Genomic DNA, 20,561 nt, shown 5'->3' with positions numbered 1-20,561 from the left:
GAGAAAGAAATGAGATGGTCAGTGGAGAAGGCAGATGCAGGAGCCAGGCAGCCAAGCTGTCAACTTCCAGTTCCTGGATCAGAATTCCAGGTTTAGGGCGCAGTTCTCCCCACCGGCAGTTAGAATATTCCTAAGAATCGATCCGAGTACAGAAGAGCACAACCCCCGGAGAAGCCCCAAGAACGTGGCCGCTCCAGGTTGAGGGGCCCACGAAGGGGATTAAAGGGCCAAGGGCGAGCCCCAGCAGCCGGCGCAGCCCCGCCCTCCCGGCCTCACTCACTGCTGTCAGGCGACCCGGTCACCTGACCGCAGCAGCGGCGCCGTCCGCTCGGCCCGCTGGGAAACGTAGTCCCGGATGGCCTGGCACGAGCAGGCGCTCCGCGAGGACTCCCCACCGCCAGGACGCAGAGCCCACTGAGCTCGCGGGCTCTGGTGAAAGGGGACTGGGAAGCAGACCCCGGCGAAGAGTAGTCAGAAGCTGTTGGACGGGGCCGAGAGACGACGTAGCGGAGTCTGAAGGGGCCGGGGTCACAGGGATAGGCATATGAGGGCAGAAGGACCCTTCTGACAGACGGGGCTGAAAGCTGAGCAAAAAAGGGGCGTGAACTTTGAGTACTGGCATGAAAAGAAGGTGGAGCTCAGATGGGGAGCACCTCCTCTTCCTCCTGCCCGAGCGCGGTCGTCAGGCCTCCCAGGCGGAAAAAGCGTTTCGCGGGCTTTCCAACTGCCCGCTAATTCCGCTCCCCCTCCCTCCAGCCGTGACTCCGCGCTTTTTGGCCCGCCCGCCGGACTGTGCGCAGGCGCTTCGGGTAGGGATGGGGCGCGCGTCAGGGACGTTACAAGACGGGGCACGGCGGGCCAATCAGAGGATTTCATTTCCGGGTGGCGCGGGCGCCATTTTGTGAGGAGCGATATAAACGGGCGCTGGGGCCGGCCACCCGTTCAGTTGTTGCTCAGGTGCGCTCGCTGGCGGAGCTTGTCTGCCCTGTTTTCCTGCGAGGCCTTTCCCAGCGTCCCCACGCGGAAAGCAACTGCCTAAGAGGCGCGGCGTCGCACCGCCCAGAGCTGAGGAAGTCGGCGCCAGTCCGTGGGGCTCCGGGCCGCCAGTCAGAGCCATGAGCTACGGCCGCCCCCCTCCCGATGTGGAGGGTATGACCTCCCTCAAGGTGGACAACCTGACCTACCGCACCTCGCCCGACACGCTGAGGCGCGTCTTCGAGAAGTACGGGCGCGTTGGCGACGTGTACATTCCGCGGGACCGCTACACCAAGGAGTCCCGCGGCTTCGCCTTCGTCCGCTTCCACGACAAGCGGGACGCCGAGGACGCTATGGATGCCATGGACGGAGCCGTGCTGGACGGCCGCGAGCTGCGGGTGCAAATGGCGCGCTACGGCCGCCCCCCGGACTCACACCACAGCCGCCGGGGACCGCCACCCCGCAGGTATGGGGGCGGTGGCTACGGACGCCGGAGCCGCAGGTAAACGGGGCTGAGGGGACCGCGGGAGGCGGGGCGGGGCGCGCGGGAGGCCCGGGCGGCCTCACAAAGGTCCGCGGCGAAGCACGTGGTGCGGGACGGGGCGGGGGTTGCACGCCGCGTCTCGGACCCTCCGGCAGCCCCGCGAGCTTCCGCCGTCTGCGACCCGGGAGTGGCCGGGATGTGGGCGGCGCGGGGCGGAGGACCCCGCCTCGCGACTGGGGAAATGGCGTCTGGCGGCGAGATAATGGCGGCCTGGGCGGGAGCGCGCGGGCGGGGCCGGCCCCGCTGCCTGGAATTAACCCCGCTGCGCTTGCTCGTCCCGCTTGCAGCCCTAGGCGGCGTCGCCGCAGCCGATCCCGGAGTCGGAGCCGTTCCAGGTCCCGCAGCCGATCTCGCTACAGCCGTTCGAAGTCTCGGTCCCGCACTCGCTCTCGCTCTCGGTCGACCTCCAAGTCCAGATCCGCGCGAAGGTCCAAGTCCAAGTCCTCCTCGGTCTCCAGATCTCGCTCGCGGTCCAGGTCCCGATCTCGGTCCAGGAGTCCTCCGCCGGTGTCCAAGAGGGAATCCAAATCCAGGTCGCGATCGAAGAGTCCTCCTAAGAGTCCTGAAGAGGAAGGAGCGGTGTCCTCTTAAGAAAATGGTAATGTCTGGGAATCTGAGGCACATAACCCTAATTCATAAATGGGATTTGGGGTAGGTCTTTTTGAGCCGTGTTAATGTAAGAATGACTCCTATCGTTAGGAGTGCTGCTCGGAGGTTACTCACCTTTGGGAGTAATACTGAAGAGAGGGGTCTGCAGAAAGGTTGTGTATGAAGCTTAGATAATAATGGCTGTTTCATAAACTGTTTGAGACCTATTAATGAAAATGACTATTTCTTGCTGTTTTTATCCAACGTCTGCATTTTCCCCCTTTAAAGCTGCGGTCTCCTGTTTGATAAAAGAATATTGGCCAGTATTGCAGATTTTAACTGATTTGGCTGATCCTCCAGGGACCAGTTTCTGTGGGCGTGTATTGGAGCAGGTTTGTCTTTAAATGTTAAAGATGCACTATCCTCTTAGAGAAACAATCAGTTCAACTATTGTTGTACTGACTGGGACTTCATATTCTAATGGATGTGGCAAACGAATTGCAGTAAGAAGCAGTGAACATTTGGAATCCCAAAAGAAAGTTACAGGTATTGCACTGGGTGGGGAAAGGATAGTGTGTCTTTAACTCTTAAATTGTTTGGTCCTATTTTTTAAAAAGGAAAGGGCCCTAAGTAGCTCAGATATTAAAGTAGTATTCTCAATTACCAATGTTTCATTTGAAACAATTTATCTTAATGAAATATAGACCAATTATCTGATTTCGAGTTGTTTTTGTTTGGATACAGCCCTTTTTTTTTTTCTTTTTTTTTTTTTTTTTCTTCCCCTTACCTTTCTTCACCTTGGTTATTTGGCCAGAAATATGTAAATTCAAACTTGTACATCCTGATGGTAGCCTTTGTGAAATTTTCCTAATTGGGCCTTTAAAAAACATGGCTGGGTGGAACATTTCTGTACCCTACTGGTTTCACCAGAGCCTTAGTAAGTACATGCCTGAAACTGAAACCATGTGCACTTTAATGGAAGGTGAGCTGAACTTCTTTCTTTTCAAACCTAGATGTATCGGCAAGCAGTGTAAACGGAGGACTTGGGGAAAAAGGACCACATACTCAGTCCATCGAAGAAGAGTCCTTGGAACAAGCAACTGGCTATTGAAAAGGTTATTTTGTAACATTTGTCTAACTTTTTACTTGTTTAAGCTTTGCCTCAGTTGGCAAACTTCATTTTATGTGCCATTTTGTTGCTGTTATTCAAATTTCTTGTAATTTAGTGAGGTGAACGACTTCAGATTTCATTATTGGATTTGGATATTTGAGGTAAAATTTCATTTTGTTATATAGTGCTGACTTTTTTTGTTTGAAATTAAACAGATTGGTAACCTAATTTGTGGCCTCCTGACTTTTAAGGAAAACGTGTGCAGCCATTACACACAGCCTAAAGCTGTCAAGAGATTGACTCAGCATTGCCTTCATTCCTTAAAATTAAAAACCTACAAAAGTTGGTGTAAATTTGTATATGTTATTTACCTTCAGATCTAAATGGTAATCTGAACCCAAATTTGTATAAAGACTTTTCAGGTGAAAAGACTTGATTTTTTGAAAGGATTGTTTATCAAACACAATTCTAATCTCTTCTCTTATGTATTTTTGTGCACTAGGCGCAGTTGTGTAGCAGTTGAGTAATGCTGGTTAGCTGTTAAGGTGGCGTGTTGCAGTGCAGAGTGCTTGGCTGTTTCCTGTTTTCTCCCGATTGCTCCTGTGTAAAGATGCCTTGTCGTGCAGAAACAAATGGCTGTCCAGTTTATTAAAATGCCTGACAACTGCACTTCCAGTCACCCGGGCCTTGCATATAAATAACGGAGCATACAGTGAGCACATCTAGCTGATGATAAATACACCTTTTTTTCCCTCTTACCCTAAAAATGGCAAATCTGATCATATCTACATGTATGAACTTAACATGGAAAATGTTAAGGAAGCAAATGGTTGTAACTTTGTAAGTACTTATAACATGGTGTATCTTTTTGCTGATGAATATTCTGTATTATAACCATTGTTTCTGTAGTTTAATTAAAACATTTTCTTGGTGTTAGCTTTTCTCAGAATATGTCCTGGTCTTTTTTTCCCCCCATTTATTTGAAGGAACTATGCAATTTTGTGATTGTTGCTGACTGCATAGTATGGAAGTGGAATGTTTAGTGCCTATCGTTTCCCAAGTTAAAGTGGAAATGCCAGTTGAACACCTAAAAGCAATGCTTTAATGTGGCACCTTTATTGAGGTTGTGATACCCCCTTCTCAACCTAATTTATATCCTATTTAATGACAAAGGAACAATCCAAGTACTTGTAATATGTATTTTAATTTTTGTTTCATATGAGTTAATGTAAGTGTTGTCTAGGTGACATTAAAATCTGATGCGAACAGACTTGACCATCTTCAGACTCACTGCATTCTGAAACTGAAGTGGTCTGCTCATAGTTTGTGTGCCAGGTTGCTCATCAGTATTGACATTGTCGCAGAACAGGTTGTAGGTATAATTCAGAGACTGTCCTTTGCAAAGGAAATGACCAGCATTTCAACTGTATGTCTTCCTGGAAGGGCAGATTCTGCTATATCTTCTTTGTCTGCATCAAAAGACTCCAGAGGAATATGGACACATTTCATATCCCATTTGTAGAGTAAAGCTTCAAGTGACCAGTCAGCACTTAAAAAAAAATAAATGGTTTTTTTAAAGTCATGCCTTTTCTGTTTTGCTTCAGATATATTTTATTAAATTATACATTGCATGGGTAGAGTAAGGCTTAAGTTACATACAAAAGTAAGCCAGGGTTATCCATACTTGCCTTCTAACTTGATAAGTAGACCACAGTTGGACCTTGGGGTTCTTGTACATCAAAAAATATATTGTAGTTAAAATGTCTTCAAAATCTGAGAAGAAAGAATTTATGAATAGACTTTCATACAACATCACTGGCCAAATGTACTATTGAGCCAAAAGTTTACCTTCTGGTTCAAAGAACACATCAGATGCAAGGATAATATCTTGTGGTGGTAGAGCCAGAAGATCCCAAGATACATGACCCCACGTTAGTCCTACCACCTGCAGCTGTGGCAGGTTATTCATTTGGCAGCTTTGCCGACAGACTTCCAGACAGTGAGGCAGTTCTGAGCTGTCTGACAGTATTACTTCTGCACCACATTTGGCAGCCAAAATTCCTGGAAGGCTCACTCCAGCTCCAATCTAGTAAGTTATAAAAGATGGCATTTCACAATTATAGTTGGAACTGCAAAAAACTGGGAGTCTTAGTACTTTTTCATTCTTGCATTTTTAAGTAAGCATAGTCAATCTTTCTGGGTTTTTTTTTCTGTAAAATGTGTACCATAACTGAACATTACTATAAACATGGCAAAAGTGCATTCCTTATGAATCGACTGTGCTAAAGGGTAAAAGCTTAACCTTTCAATTTCAACATTAAAGGGCCATGTATCCTAACTGGCAGTTAATTGCTATGCACACAGTAGTAGTTTTGGGGCACTTGATTCCTCTGCCATGATTTTCAGTTTTTAGTTTTTTTTGTTTTTTGTTTTTGAGACGGAGTCTTGCTCTGTTCCCCAGGCTGGAGTGCAGTGGTGCAATTTCGGCTCACCGCAACCTCTACTTCCCGGGTTCCAGTGATTCTCCTGCCTCAGCCTGCTGAGTAGCTGTCCACCAAGCCCAGCTAATTTTTATTTTTATTTTTTTATTTTATTTTTATTTTTTTTGAGACAAGTGTTTCATTCTTGTGGCCCAGGCTGGAGTTCAATGGTGCAATCTTGGCTCACTGCAACCTTCGCCTCCTGGGTTTGAGCAATTCTGCCTCAGCCTCCCAAGTAGCTGGGATTACAGGCGTGCACCAAGCCCAGCTAATTTTACATTTCTTTAGTAGAGACGGGGTTTCTCCATGTTGGTCAGGCTGGTCTCGAACTCCAAACCTCAGGTGATCCACCTGTCTTGGCCTCCTAAAGTGCTGGGATTACAGGCGTGAGCCACCATGGCCAGCCACCCAGCTAGTATTTTGTATTTTTTAGTAGAGACAGGGTTTCACCATGTTGGCCAGGCTGGTCTTAAACGCCTGACCTCAAGTGATCTGCCAGCCTCAGTCTCCCAAAGTGCTGGGATTACAGGCATGAGCCACAGCACTCGGCCTAGTTTTCACTTCTGTTAGCATGTTCTATAGTTGATTGCTCTTCTGTAGCTAAAACCTAACAGGTCTGTAACATGGCTTTCTAGTAAAGATTTTCCAGTTGGGCCTTGAAAGTGGCAAGACGCTTTGTAGACACTAAGAAATAATACCAGAGAATGCCTTCATAAGTATTAGCAAAAACAGAAGCTTCCCATTTTCCAGTTCAAGGAAGGACATAGAGATTAATTCTGAGTGCCTAGCAATTACAACTAGGGCCAGAGGTGTGTGCCAAATCCTACCCCTAATTTCATTTACTTGGTGTAGTAAAAGTTAAGAGTGGGATGTTAAGCTTCTGGTTTGTCTATTTAGCCTTTGGTCTTAAGTATGGTGTGAAAGTCTATTTCTGCAAATGTGATAAAATTGGTTTTTCCAAGCCTGCACCAGTCTGAGGCCAGATAGTGAGGCTAGAAAGAGAATGGGATATATTTTTTACACTAATCTCAACATTTCCAAAAACAGAAAGGGCTATACTACGGTCTGAACGTTTGTGTTCACCCAAAATTCGTATGTTCAAATCCTAATTACCCATCTGATGTGAGCCTTGGGGGGCAATTACATAAAGGCAGAGTTGTCATGATTAGTGCCCCTATAAAAGGCCCTGGAGAGTTGCCTTGCTTCTTAAGGCACTTAAGAACACAGAGGGCACTGAACTGGAATTCTGGCCCTCACCAGACACTGAACCTGTAAGGACTTTGATCCTGGGACTTCACTGCCTCCAAAACTGAGACACAAATGTCTTTATTTTTAGATTTTTGAGATGCAGTCTTGCTCTGTCGCCCAGGCTGGAGTGCAGCAGCATGATCTCAGCTCACTCCAATTTCCACCTCCCGGGCTCAAGCGATTCTCCTACCTCAGCTTCCTGAGTAGCTGGGACTACAGGCATGTGCCACCAGGCCTGGCTAATTTTTTCTATTTATAGTAAAGATGGGGTTTCACCATGTCAGCCAGGCTGGTCTTGAACTCCTGACCTCAGCTGATCTGCCCACATTGGCCTCCCAAAGTGCTGGGATTACAGGCGTGAGCCACAGTGCCCGGCCAAAGACATAAATTTCTGTTATTTATAAGCTACCAAGTTTATGGTATTTTGTTACAGCAACCTGAATGTAAAAAGCCTGCATGACACTGCTGGGACACCTAAAACAATGGCCTTAAAGACTGCCACGGCCGTGGAAGGGATTCAGGGGCTTCATCTAGAATAGCGGTCAGCAAACTAAAGGGCTAGAGAGGAAATATTTTAGGCTTTGTGGTCCACCTATAGTCTCTAACACTTCTTTTTTCTTAGAGACAGGGTTTCACTATGTTGACCAGGCTGGTATCAAACTCCTGGGCTCAAGAGATCTTCCCACCTCAACCTTCCAAAGTACCAGGATTACAGGTGTGAGCCATCACACCCAGTGTCTTTTTTAAAAACCACTTTTTTTTTTTTTTTTTTTTTGAGATGGAGTCTCACTCTGTTGCCCAGGCTGGAGGGCAATGGTGCGATCTTTGCTCACTGCAACCTCTGCCTCCAGGGTTCAAGCAATTCTCCTGTTTCAGCCTCCTAAGTAGCTGGGATTACAGGCATGCACCACCATGCCTGGCTAATTTTTGCATTTTTAGTAGAGATGGGGTTTCACCATGTTAGCCAGGCTGGTCTCGAACTCCTGACCTCAAATGATGCCCCCACCTCGGCCTCCCAAAATGCTGGCATTACAGGCGTGAGCCACCGTGCCCAGCCAAAAAAACCACTTTTTAAATGAAAAAAAGTTCCAGGATTATCTCTGTACCTTAGGACAAAAAACAACATTCTTAGCTCACAGACCTTACAAACTAGTAAAATTGCCCGATTTAAAAATACTTAACAAAAGCTAATAACAAGCAATATACACATGTAAACTTAACACATCTGAACATAACCCAGAACTCTGGAAACTTCAGGGGCATTTGTACCTCTAAGATGGCCTTGCCTGGCAGAGATCTTCTGTGAAACCAAAGGTACTGGGCCAGGACCACAGCACAGGGCCAAACATACATTCCATACTGGAGATGCAGGACCTGAAAAGAATGTTTTTGTGTGCCATAAATAATTTAGCTGCTGGAAGTAGGAATCATTTATATAGCAATTTCTGTCAGGCATTGGCATCCATTACAAAAATGGCAACCCTGTTCACCAATCCACGACCTTTGGGAATATAAAACTGCAATGCAATGTGATAGAAACTCTTGATAGCATTCTTCATTCAACAAGTGCTTCTAGTGTCAGAGTATCAGGGACCATTCTTAGACTGGGGATGTAGCTCTCCCCGAGCACATATCCTACTGTAGAGAGACAGGCAACTAGCAAGCAAATAAAATATTTCTAGTCAGAGGCGGGGCGCGGTGGCTCACGCCTGTGATCCCAGCACTTTGGGAGGCGGGGGGGGGGGGGGGGGGTGGATCACCTGAGGTCAGGAGTTTGAGACCAGCTTGGCCAACATGGCGAAACCCCGTCTCTACTAAAAATACAAAATTAGCCAGGTATGGTGGCGGGCGCCTGTAATCCCAGCTACTCGAGAGGTTGAGACAGGAGAATCACTTGAACCCGGGAGGCGGAGGTTGCAGTGAGCCGAGATCGTGCCATTGCACTACAGTCTGGGCGACAGAGCGAGACTCTGTCTCCAAAAAAAAAAAAAAAAAAAAAATCCCTGAAGCCAGATTAGGTGTGGTGGTCGATGCCTGTAGTCTCAGTTACTTGAAAGGCTGAGGTGGGAGGATCACTTGAGCCCGAGGTTGACGTTGCAGTGAGCCCACCACTGCACTCCAGGGCAATAGAGTGAGCGTCCGGGTCAAAAACAAAAAAACGTGAAGCTGTTTGGAGACAATCAGAAATAGCCTCCACTCCAATCTTTTTTTTTCTCTCTCTCTCTTTTTGACAAGGTCTTGCTCTGTTGCTCATGCCTGAGTGCAGTGGCCTGATCATAGCTCACAGCAGCCTTGACCTCTCCGGCTCAAGCAATCCTCCCACCTCAGCCTCCGGAATAGCTGAAACTACAGGCACACGCCACCATGCCTGACTAATTTTTCTATTTTTTGTAGAGACATAGTATCACTATATTGCCCAGGCTGGTCTCAAACTCCTGGTCCAAAGCGATCCTCCCGCCTTTGCCTGCCATTTAACTTCTCTAAAGCTGTTCCTTTAGCATGGGACATGCCTCACAAGCTGCTGTTAAAACCAGATGAAATACAGCAATGTGAAAGTGCTTTGAAAAACCTAAGGCAGGGCATGGTGGCTCACTCCTGTAATCCCAGCACTTAGGCAGGCGTGAGGATCACTTGAACCCGGGAGTTAGAGGTTGCAGTGAGCTGTGATCGCGCCACTGCGCTCCAGCCTGGGCGCCAGAGCGAGAGACAGTGTCTCAAAAAAAAGAAAAGAAAAAGAATTATCATTGAGAGTTTTGTGGCAGCTGTGAGCTTAGAGAAAGAAGCGAGGTCCAATCGAAAAACCTATTAGGGAACCAAATAAAACTGGAAACCCTGGTCCCAAAACTCACACAAAAGTGAGAGATAAGGATGAATCAAGAAACCCTTGAACAAGATCAAAAGAGGCATTAGAGGTCAGTCAAGAATGTCACTTTCCTGGAAGGAAAGATTCGATGTGGAGAAAGCCGGCCTGGCGCGGAAGCTAACGCCTGCAATCCTAGCACTTTGGCAGGGCGAGGCGGGAGGATCATTTAAGCTTACAGTTCGAGACCAGCCTGACCAACATAGTGACCAGGGTCACTTCTTGGCAGGGTCTCCAAAATTCTTACTGAGAGACATTTAATGCACCGAAGGGATTCATATCCGACGTTTTCGCTCCGGGGGCCAACCTAAAGCAGGAAGCTGCGCAGCTGAGCGTCCGCATCCCGCCGTCCCTCAGGACCCCAGCCCAGTCAGCCGAGAACCGCTCCTGCCCTCAGGCGCCTCCCAGCGGGTGCTGCTGCACGCACCTGCGGGACGTGGACCTCCAGGACGGCCCCGTCGGCTCCCGGGCCCGGCTCCTCCGAGAATCGAAAGCGCTGGGCCCGGACCCCCTGTCCTCGGAAATCGTGCTCGCCCAGGGGGGCGTCGTTGGGCCCCGGGTGGGCCGGGGACCGTGGAAGGCTCCGGGCTGCCAGGCTGCGCAAGCGGGAAGCCCCGGGCCACGTGGCTCTACCACCTGACTGCAAGAAGGGGAAAGCACGGCTCTGGTGATAACCCTGCCGCGCTGCAAGCGAAGAAACCCGGCAGCAAGGCGAAGTAGACACAGAAGCGCAGGACTGGCAACGCTGCTGGCGCGACCGGAAGTGATGCGCACAGCGGCGGCACGGGAGGGGCGGGGCGGGGCAGTGACGCAGCCGACGTGACCTTCCCAATATGGCGGAGGCCCGCTGTGTGGGAGGGCGGACCCCATGGGCGCCGAAGCCAATGGCAGACCGCAAGAGGCGTGGGGACGGGGAAGACGGCGGCCGCTTGCCCAACCCGAGGCTCGGGAGGTGGCTGGGGAGTGAATTTTCTGGAAGGCGACTTTAAAGGCGCCGGGACTGAGCGAAGGGCGTTTTGGTGCTGCAGCCGTCGCCGCCGCCGCCGCCCATCCCGGGGAGGGGTGCGTTAGTGGCAGGAAGCGGGCTGTGCCGAGGTCGTAGCGGAACCAGCTGACGACCCCGCAGAATGAACCACAAGAGCAAGAAGCGCATCCGCGAGGCCAAGCGGAGTGCGCGGCCGGAGCTCAAGGACTCGCTGGATTGGACCCGGCACAACTACTACGAGAGCTTCTCGCTGAGTCCGGCGGCCGTGGCGGTGAGCGGGTCAGGCGGGGGTGGCCAGGCCGGGCATCGGCACCTCCAGCCGCTGCGCACTTTTCTCTGGGCCCGGGGCTGCCGTCGCCCCGAGCGCGGCACCCTGGACCTCGTAGAGGCTCAGCCGCACCCCTCGGAGTTTGGGGTCCCCGGGGAGCGGATTCCGGGGCGGGCCTGCTTCCTCCCATGCTGTGGCCGCCCGTCTGCTCCGGCGGACGACGGGAGTCCCATGCCTGTGGCGCTCTCAACTAGAAGGCCAGTCGTCCCTGACTCCTTTGGGCGGCAGGTCCCCTAGGGGACCTGACTGTCAAGGCTCTCGTGGGGGTGGCTCTAGGAACGACGTGGCCTCACGCACGCGCCCTCCCCCCACCCCGGAGGAGCCAGATGAGAGTCAACTTCCTTCGGTTTGCCATTACCAATTAGCCTTGGGGACACCCTTATCTGCCACTGGACTTCTTTTTTTCTTTTTAACTGTACAGGTCTTTTCTAATTCCCTCAGGATAACGTGGAAAGGGCAGATGCTTTACAGCTGTCTGTGGAAGAGTTTGTGGAGCGGTATGAAAGACCTTACAAGCCCGTGGTTTTGTTGAATGCACAAGAGGGCTGGTCTGCGCAGGAGAAATGGACTCTGGAGCGCCTGAAGAGGAAATATCGGAACCAGAAGTTCAAGTGTGGTGAGGATAACGATGGCTACTCAGTGAAGATGAAGATGAAATATTACATCGAGTACATGGAGAGCACTCGAGATGACAGTCCCCTTTACATCTTTGACAGCAGCTATGGTGAACACCCTAAAAGAAGGAAGCTTTTGGAAGACTACAAAGTGCCCAAGTTTTTCACTGATGACCTTTTCCAGTATGCTGGGGAGAAGCGCAGGCCCCCTTACAGGTAAAGTGTTCTGCAGCTAAGTGGTTAAAATCTTTTTTTTGAAACGGAGTTTCACTCTTGTTGCCCAGACTGCAGTGCCGTGGTGCGATCTTGGCTCCCGGCAACCTCCATCTCCTTGGTTCAAGCGATTCTCCTGCCTCAGCCTCCTGAGTAACTGGGATTACAGGCATGGGCCACCACGCCCAGCTAATTTTGTATTTTTGGTAGAGACGGGGTTTCACCATGTTGGTCAGGCTGCTCTCGAACTCCCGACTTCAGGTGATCCGCCCGCCTCGGCCTCCCAAAGTGCTGCGATTGCAGGTGTGAGCTACGCGCCCGGCCTGTGGTTAAAATCTTATCTACAACAGCATTTGCTCACTGAGTTCAGTGTGTAATCTTTTTTCGAAACAGTGAGTACCCCCTCGGCTGTACATTGAACTCACTTAGGGGGCTCCTGAGGCCTGTCTGGGCCCTGCTGGGGAGACTGATTTAATTCAGGTGATGCCTGGGCATCAGAATTTCTGAGAGCTCTTCAGGTGACTTGAATGTGCAGCTCAAGTTGAACCACTGATCTCTTTTTTTTTTTTTTTTTTTTTTTTTTTGAGACGGAGTCTTGCTCTATCGCCCGGGCTGGAGTGCAGTGGCGCCATCTCGGCTCACTGCAAGCTCCGCCTCCCGGGTTCACGCCATTCTCCTGCCTCAGCCTCCGGAGTAGCTGGGACTACAGGCGCCCGCCACCACACCCGGCCAATTTTCTTTTTTTTGTATTTTTAGTAGAGACGGGGTTTCACCGTGGTCTCGATCTCCTGACCTTGTGATCCGCCCACCTCGGCCTCCCAAAGTGCTGGGATTACAGGCGTGAGACACAGCGCCCGGCCTCTAAGGGAAGTTTCAATAAAGTCCAGCAATAAACCACGTTAGTGATTTTTCTTTTCTTTTTTCTTTTTTTTTCTTAATTGAGATGGAGTCTCCCTCTGTTGCCCAGGCTGGAGTGCAGTGGCACGATCTCGGCTCACTGCAGCCTCCACCTCCCGGGTTCAAGCAGTCCTTCTGTCTCAGCCTCCTGAGTAGTTGGGGTTACAGGTGCCCACCACCACACCCAGCTAATTTTTGTATTTTTAGTAGAGATGGGGTTTCACCATATTGGTCAGGCTGGTCTCGAACTCCTGACCTCAGGTGATGCACCCGCCTCGGCCTCCCAAAGTGCTGGGATTATAGGCATGAGCTACCGCCTCAGCTGATTTTTCTTATTTTGTTAGGAATCAGTCCATGAAAAATGCACTTAGTGTTTCTGTATACCAGAATTTATATAATCTCTGAAATAAAGATGATATAATATATCACAAAATTAAAACCTGGCCAGGTGCCGTGGCTCAACCCTGTTACTCTAGCACTTTGGGATCCCAAGGTGGTTGATCACTTGAGACCAGGAGTTCAAGACCAGCCTGACCAACATGGTGAAACGCTGTCTCTACTAAAAATACAAAAATTAGCCGGGCATGGTGGCATGCGCCTGTAATCCCAGCTACTCAGGAGGCAAAGGCAGGAGAATGGCATGAACCTGGGGAAGCAGAGGTTGCTGTCAGCCAAGATCACATCACTGCATTCCAGCCTGGGTGATAGAGCAAGACTCTCTCACAAAAAAAGAAAAACTGAAAACTTACTGTTTTGTGTGGTATGTGTGTAACTAAATTACACTTCACGTCTTGGATATCTCCATTCTGTAGGTGGTTTGTGATGGGGCCACCACGCTCCGGAACTGGGATTCACATTGACCCTCTGGGAACCAGTGCCTGGAATGCCTTAGTTCAGGGCCACAAGCGCTGGTGCCTGTTTCCTACTAGCACTCCCAGGGAACTCATCAAGGTGACCCGAGAGGAAGGAGGGAACCAGCAAGACGAAGCCATTACCTGGTTTAATGTTATTTATCCCCGGACACAGCTTCCAACCTGGCCACCCGAATTCAAACCCCTGGAAATCTTACAAAAACCAGGAGAGACTGTCTTTGTACCAGGTATAGATGAACTGGAAGAAAGTACATTCTTTGATTTCAATATTTTGTCATTTTGGAGCAGAACTGTTAGAGAGTGAGTCCAAAAAAGAGTGAGCTGCCTGGTAAATGAACTGGTACTTACCTCTGACAGTAATGTATCTATAGCATCACATACTTTGGGAGCTCTCGTTCACATTTTACACGGCTGTAAAACTCTTGATAAACTGGCCGGGCACGGTGGCTCAAGCCTGTAATCCCAGCACTTTGGGAGGCCGAGGCGGGTGGATCACGAGGTCAGGAGATCGAGACCCTCCTGGCTAACACGGTGAAACCTCGTCTCTACTAAAAATACAAAAAACTAGCCGGGCGCGGTGGCGGGCACCTGTAGTCCCAGCTACTCGGAGGCTGAGGCGGGAGAATGGCGGGAACCCAGGAGGCGGAGCTTGCAGTGAGCCGAGATCGCGCCACTGCACTCCAGCCTGGGCGACACAGTGAGACTCCGTCTCAAAAAAAAAAAAAAAAAAAACTCTTGATAAACTATGTAGGCCAGTTGCAGTGGCTCACGCCTGTAATATCAGCACTTTGGGAGGCCGAAGTGGGTGGATCACTTGAGGTCAGGAGTTTAAGACCAGCCTGGCCAACATGGTGAAACCTTGTCTCTACTAATAATACAAAAATTAACCAGGCGTGGTGGTGGGCGCCTGGTTAATCCCAGCTACTCAGGAGGCTGAGGCAGAAGAATCACTTGAACCCAGGAAGCAGAAGCTGCAGTGAGCTCAGATTGTGCCACTGCACTCCAGCCTGGGTGACAGAGCAAAACTCTGTCTCAAAAAACAAGTTGTATATGTAAAGATGCAACTTTATCTGCAGTAGTCACCTATTGTCTTTGTATATGGGTAGCGGCTTGTTTGTGTTTCTGTAAATTGGGGTTTAATTCCTTTTTTTTTTTTTTTTTTTTTGAGATGGAGTCTCGCTCTGTCACCCAGGCTAGAGTGCAATGACGCAATCTCAGCTCACTGCAACCTCCGCCTGACAGGTTCAAGTGATTCTCTTGTCTCAGCCTCCCAAGTAGCTGGGAATACAGGTGCATGCCTCCACGCCAAGCTAATTTTTTGTATTTTAGTAGAGATGGGGTTTCATCATGTTGCCCAGGCTGGTCTTGAACTCTTGAGCTCAGGCAGTCCACCCACCTCAGCCTCCCAAAGTGCTAGGATTACAGGTGTGAGCCACCACCCCCAGCCAGGGTTTAATTCTGTAAATTGAGTTGGAGATCTCACTGTTACCCAGGCTGGCCTCCTTGGTGCAAGCAAGCCTCCTGCCTCAGCCTCCCAAAGTGCTGGGATTATACGTGTGAACCACCAAGCCCAGCCTAAATTGGGTTTTTGATGCAGTATAGCACTGTCTGGGTTGAGTCAGGAAATCCCACACCAGACAACTGCACTTTGGTAAGTGAAGGAAAGTGAGCGTATTTAAAGTAGGTGTCCTCTTCCTGGAAGCTGAAGAACTTTATGCTTTTGCACTTTTGGTCACAGCTTTGGATTAACAGGAGTGAACAAACTTTTTGTATAAAGGGCCAGGGAGTCAATATTTTAGGTGAGCCAGACTGTCACAACTACTCACCTCTGCCCTTGTAGCTGGAAAGCAGCCCTAGACAAGCCGTCACCAGATGGGCATGGCTGTGCTCCAATACAACTTGATTTACACAAACAAGTTGTTTGCAATCCCTGGATGAGAAGGAACATTTACTACCCTGTATCGTGTCTCTGTAGGCTCTCCCTTATGGATAGGAGTTCCCAATTTCTGGTGTGTGTGTTACACAATAATTAGATAGGATCAAACCTTGCTTAACTGTTTTTATTTGTTGGATTTCAGGAGGGTGGTGGCATGTTGTCCTCAATCTCGACACTACTATCGCCATCACCCAAAATTTTGCCAGCAGCACCAACTTCCCTGTGGTTTGGCACAAGACGGTAAGAGGGAGACCAAAGTTATCAAGGAAATGGTATAGGTGAGAGTCATTTTGTTGTTATTTCTGCTTGGTTTCAATTTCTACCCCAGAGATAAAATGGCGAGTCCACTGCTGCGCATTGCAGACAGGCCTGGGCAAAGCTGGGGCTGCCGATCCTCTGGGTAAGAGGAGAGAGGGGCCAAGGTCAGGGCGAGTCCTCAGGGTGTTTGCCAGCCTCGAGGTGGCAGGGTGAGACTCTGCATGTTGAATCCAAGCCAGTCAGTCAAAACGTCATAATTGGGATTGTTTCTCATTTTGTTTTGTTTTTTTTGTTTTTCAAAACTAGCGCTAGCTAATTTTATTTGGGTTTTATTTGGGTTATTTATTTTTCTTACCCAGAAGCATTTTTCCCATTTGAACTTAATACCTTCAGTTCTTGTGAGTGAGGTGACTGCCCTGGAGACTTAGCTCCTCTGTTTATCCACAGAACAGATACAGCACGGGCAGCGGCAGTGCAAGCCACCCACAGCCACCCCGTGCCACTGTATCCCAACCCTGACCTGGAGGGACCAGCTCTCGGGGTAAGAGAGGGATTCTGGCTTGTTCTGTGCTCAGCCTCCCTGCTGAGAGGGCCAGTAAGGGTGGTGGCTTCTGTTCTCCCTGGACTCTTGGGCATCTGAGGCCCACTTACCCCGCCCCGTAGGCCACTGCGTGCTGCGATCTGGTCACACCGCAGGCCTTATCATACAACAGGCCTTTTGTCACTGGTTACAGCGGATGCCAGACAAGGTCTCTGAAGGGGAGGGCTGCTGCTCTTCAGTTCAGTTTTACGGTCCCAGTGAGGGGGGACCATCTCTGTTATTTGACACCTCATATTTCTTACAAATCTAATTGTTTCTGATCTTAGAAATAGAATCTAACCAGTGCAACTCTGATCATTATGTGCCGTGCTGTGGAAAGGAAAGATTTTTTAAAAATCAGCGGGGAAAGTTTCAGGAAATAAAACTAGGAAGAGGAACTTTTTCTCCCAAGGGAATAAAACTAAGACTAAAGGAAAATTGTGCCTCGTGTGTTGGTGGCATGGCTGGCTCATTTGTGCAGGTGGTAGGTAGTATATTGTGTGTAGTTAGCATAGTTTTCCTTGCAGAAAAACTTGGGCACCGTATTGGGTTTCTCTTGTTCCCAGCCTGGGGTTTTGTCCTCACCATTATACAGTACCCATTCTGAATGGACACACCTGGCATTCCCAGGTGTTTCTGAGAGACACAGGCCTCAACTCTGAGTGACTCTTTGTGAGTGGGTATGGCTGTCAGTGCACTGAGAACAACACTTCTTGCTTCTCAGGATCTTGAAGCAAGAGCACCCCGAGTTGGCAGTCCTGGCAGACTCGGTTGACCTTCAGGAGTCCACAGGGATAGCCTCCGACAGCTCCAGCGACTCTTCCAGCTCCTCCAGCTCCAGTTCGTCAGACTCCGACTCAGAGGTGAGGCCTTGCTCGCTCGCTGGCTGGCTCCTGGAGCCTCCAAGGCTCATGTCACTTAGTCACAACCAGGTGTGACTCTTCCTCCTCCTATCCAGGAGAAGGATATGGAAGTTTTTCCACCTTGTTCTAAGGGTTACAGTTGTCACCATTCCAGCTGAGTGGTGTATCTTGCCCATTTTACAGCTTCGCACATGTGCATGAATTGTTTGTTTATTTGTTTGTTTGTTTTGAGACTGAGTTTCGCTCTTGTTGCCCAGGCTGGAGTGCAATGGCGCGATCTCGGCTCACTGCAACCTCTGCCTCCCAAGTTCAAGTGATTCTCCTGCCTCAGCCTCCCTGGTAGCTGGGATTATAGGCGCGTGCCACCACACTCACCTTATTTTTTGTATTTTTAGTAGAGACTATAAACTCTATATACTTTAGTAGGGTTTCGCTACGTTGGCCAGTCCGGGCTCAAACTCCCGACCTCAGGTGATCTATCCGCCTCAGCCTCCCAAAGTGCTGGGATTACAGGCGTGAGCCACCATGCCCAGCTAAGAACTTTTTTTTTTGTTTTTTTTTTTTGTTTTGTTTTTGTTTTTGTTTTTTGAGGCGGAGTCTAGCTCTGTCACCCGGACTGGAGTGCAGTGGCCGGATCTCAGCTCACTGCAAGCTCCGCCTCCTGGGTTTACGCTATTCTCTTGGCTCAGCCTCCCAAGTAGCTGGGACTACAGGTGCCCGGCACCTCGCCCGGCTAGTTTTTGTATTTTTAGTAGAGACGGGGTTTCACTGTGTTAGCCAGGATGATCTCGATCTCCTGACCTTGTGATCCGCCTGTCTCGGCCTCCCAAAGTGCTGGGATTACAGGCGTGAGCCACTGCGCCCGGCCGCTAAGAACTGTTAAAACAGCCTCGAGGTATCGGGTGTTTGGGGATTTAGTGAAGTAAATGGCTTAAGATGAATGAAGTAGCAGTGTCAGATTTCAAACTCATCCTTCTGACCTCAAAGCTCATATGAAGAATTTCCTCCATGGATGGTGAATTGTAAGCCTAGAAATTCAGCAAATCCAGTGACCTTCAACTTGAAGCTGACAGTAATACTGGGTGAGAGGGCCCTGCACCTCGAACAGGTGAAATTTCTATCTCAGCCTGGCGCGGTGGCTCACGGCTGTTATCCCAGCATTTTGGGAGGCCAAAGTGGGTAGATTACTTGAGATCAGGAGTTCAAGACCAGCCTGGCCAACATGATGAAATCCCATGTCTACTAAAAATACAAAAATTAGTTGGGCATGGTGGTGCACACCTATAATCCCAGCTACTCAGGAAGCTGAGGCGGGAGAATCGCTTGAACCCAGGAGGTGAAGGCTACAGTGAACCAAGATCACACCACTGCACTCCAGCCTGGGCAACAGAGTAAGACTTTGTCTCAAAAAAAAAAAAAACACAGTCTACTGATTGAGTCTTTTCTCGTCAGGCGGGAAACGGGCTCTGGGAATGTTCAGTGCTGTACCTACTTCCTTTCATGCATCAAGCTCTGTTGGTAGAGTGAAATCTCATAATGCACTTTCAGAATTCTGACTAAAAGATTTTTACAATGGGTATCGTATTCAGACAAATAACTGCACCGTTAAGAGAACAGTGGAGGGATACTTGGCCTCTGAGGGAAGTTTGAAATTCTTAGGGAGCCAGGAACATCCAAGGAGGTGGCTATGAAGGCTGCATTGTGGAGCTCTCATAATGACTGCTTTGCATCTGGGAGAAAGTGACCAATATCTGTGCTGTCTCCCCGAGGTCAGAGGTTTGTTTAATGAAGAAGTGGGTTGCATCCAGGTTGACTCCTTGTTTTCTCTCCTCCTGTGTCCAGTGCGAGTCTGGATCCGAGGGCGATGGGACAGTGCACCGCAGGAAGAAGAGGAGGACGTGCAGCATGGTGGGAAACGGGGACACCACCTCCCAGGACGACTGTGTCAGCAAAGAGCGCAGCTCCTCCAGGTGACCCAGCAAGGCTATTGTCTGTATGGAAGGACACGCTCGCGGCAAGGGCAGGGCCTGGGGAGGGCGGCCTGTCCAGTCCTGCAGACAAGGGGAGGCCTGACAGAGCCCGAGAATGAGGACGCCCTCGGCACGGGAACCCATTCACTTAGCGTTTGCTCCAGTAGCTTTCCCTCTGCTACCGATGCAGATAAACGCGGCTTGTTTTACTCAGAAAGGCAAGAGAATGTGAATGGTGCCAAAAAAACCCTTTATTTAATAAAAATTGAATCCATTTTCTATCTTGGAAATGTTTTCCTTTGAGAATACCAGAGCATTCCCTTATTGCTCTTCTCTTGATGGTCTTGGGGGAAAGCAGTGACTGCTGCTGCGCCTCCTTGACTGTGGAGTCGTCGTCCCAGCAGTGAAGGGAGAGCCATTGGAAAAGTCACCCGGCATCTTCTGCAGAACCTGAGGCATGGCCTCTTGCTTTTTCTCCCAGTTTGCCATTGCTGCTTGAGTGTTCAGCCAAATCAGACAGCAGCAGAGAACTCTGATTTATCAAATCTTTTTTTTGAGACAGGGTCTTGCTCTGTTGCCCATGCTGGAGTGCAGCGGCATGACCATGGCTCACTGCAGCCTCAACCTTCCAGGCTCAAGCGATCCTCTTGCCTCAGCCTCCCAAGTAGCCGACTATAGATTCACCCCACCACACCCAGCTAATTTATGTATTTATTTATTTATTTATTTTGAGACAGAGTCTTGCTCTGTCGTCCAGGCTGGAGTGCAGTGGTGTGATCTCTGCTCACTGCAACTTCCACCTCCCAGGTTCAAGCAATTCTCCTGCCTCAGCCTCCCGAGTAGCTGGGATTACAGGCATGCGCCACCACGCCCAGCTAATTTTTTTTTATTTTTAGTAGAGGCAGAGTTTCACCATATTGGCCAGGCTGGTCTCAAACTTCTGACCTTGTGATCCGCCCACCTCGGCCTCCCAAAGTCCTAGGATTACAGATGTGAGCCACCATGCCCGGCCAGCTAATTTTTATTACTGTTTTTAGTAGTGACGAAGTCTCTCTGTGTTGCCCAGGTTGGTCTTGAATTCCTCGCCTCAAGTGATCCCCCCACCTCAGCCTCCCAAAGCAGTAGGATTATTACAAGCATGAGCCACCTCACACAGCTTTTATAAAAACTTAATCACATCTCCAAGTACAAGATTGGATCTAAATAAGTTAAAACTTAAACATCTATTTGCAAGCACCT

The 20,561-nt window shown here is 49.4% G+C and overlaps 4 protein-coding genes across 17 annotated transcripts in view; 2 read left to right on the top strand and 2 right to left on the bottom strand.

Annotated features, from left to right (window-relative positions):
• The window catches only part of MFSD11 (major facilitator superfamily domain containing 11), a 39,772-nt gene extending 38,997 nt beyond the window's left edge, over positions 1-775 (bottom strand). The window contains exon 1 of one of the 3 annotated variants that reach the window (XM_010387509.2): positions 114-775. The gene's annotated coding sequence lies outside the window, so the exon portion shown is untranslated. The remainder of the gene's footprint in view (positions 1-113) is intronic. The other 2 variants (XM_030923828.1, XM_030923829.1) reach the window with 2 other exon arrangements.
• Positions 351-4,167, top strand: SRSF2 (serine and arginine rich splicing factor 2). 9 transcript variants are annotated; one of them, XR_750561.2, is made up of 5 exons: positions 351-1,477; positions 1,807-2,117; positions 2,396-2,499; positions 3,121-3,222; positions 3,721-4,167. XR_750561.2 is itself a non-coding variant. In XM_010387506.2 (3 exons), exons 1-2 carry the CDS (start codon positions 1,116-1,118, stop codon positions 2,108-2,110), a joined length of 666 nt encoding a protein of 221 aa, XP_010385808.1. In that variant the 5' UTR covers positions 351-1,115; the 3' UTR covers positions 2,111-2,117; positions 3,121-4,167. The 9 variants fall into 9 exon arrangements, 3 of the variants coding, with proteins under 3 accessions (XP_010385808.1, XP_010385809.1, XP_030779690.1); XR_750559.2 differs by lacking the exon at positions 2,396-2,499; XR_750558.2 differs by having other exon boundaries at positions 3,121-4,167.
• A 235-nt stretch (positions 4,168-4,402) lies between these two features.
• On the bottom strand, positions 4,403-10,574 carry METTL23 (methyltransferase like 23). 3 transcript variants are annotated; one of them, XM_010387502.2, is made up of 5 exons: positions 10,234-10,574; positions 8,216-8,320; positions 5,067-5,304; positions 4,907-4,991; positions 4,403-4,767 (listed from the first exon to the last, which is right to left on the bottom strand). In XM_010387502.2, exons 2-5 carry the CDS (start codon positions 8,297-8,299, stop codon positions 4,602-4,604), a joined length of 573 nt encoding a protein of 190 aa, XP_010385804.1. In that variant the 5' UTR covers positions 8,300-8,320; positions 10,234-10,574; the 3' UTR covers positions 4,403-4,601. The 3 variants fall into 3 exon arrangements, with proteins under 3 accessions (XP_010385804.1, XP_030779692.1, XP_010385805.1); XM_030923832.1 differs by having other exon boundaries at positions 8,233-8,320; positions 10,234-10,538; XM_010387503.2 differs by lacking the exon at positions 8,216-8,320.
• A 26-nt stretch (positions 10,575-10,600) lies between these two features.
• JMJD6 (jumonji domain containing 6, arginine demethylase and lysine hydroxylase) lies at positions 10,601-19,603 on the top strand. Of its 2 annotated transcripts, XR_004055117.1 has the most exons (7): positions 10,601-11,062; positions 11,561-11,949; positions 13,656-13,942; positions 15,794-15,929; positions 16,357-16,450; positions 17,214-17,352; positions 19,195-19,603. XR_004055117.1 is itself a non-coding variant. In XM_030923827.1 (6 exons), the coding sequence occupies exons 1-6, from the start codon at positions 10,934-10,936 to the stop codon at positions 19,324-19,326; spliced, it is 1,212 nt and encodes a 403-aa protein (XP_030779687.1). In that variant the 5' UTR covers positions 10,601-10,933; the 3' UTR covers positions 19,327-19,603. The 2 variants fall into 2 exon arrangements, 1 of the variants encoding a protein (XP_030779687.1); XM_030923827.1 differs by lacking the exon at positions 16,357-16,450.
• Positions 19,604-20,561: the final 958 nt, after the last annotated feature.

Source organism: Rhinopithecus roxellana, chromosome 19 (genome assembly GCF_007565055.1).
Source record: "Rhinopithecus roxellana isolate Shanxi Qingling chromosome 19, ASM756505v1, whole genome shotgun sequence".
In the NCBI taxonomy this organism is placed as follows: domain Eukaryota; kingdom Metazoa; phylum Chordata; class Mammalia; order Primates; family Cercopithecidae; genus Rhinopithecus; species Rhinopithecus roxellana.
The sequence above is the reverse complement of the archived record's forward strand: the minus strand, read 5'-3'. Positions and strand labels throughout refer to the sequence as shown.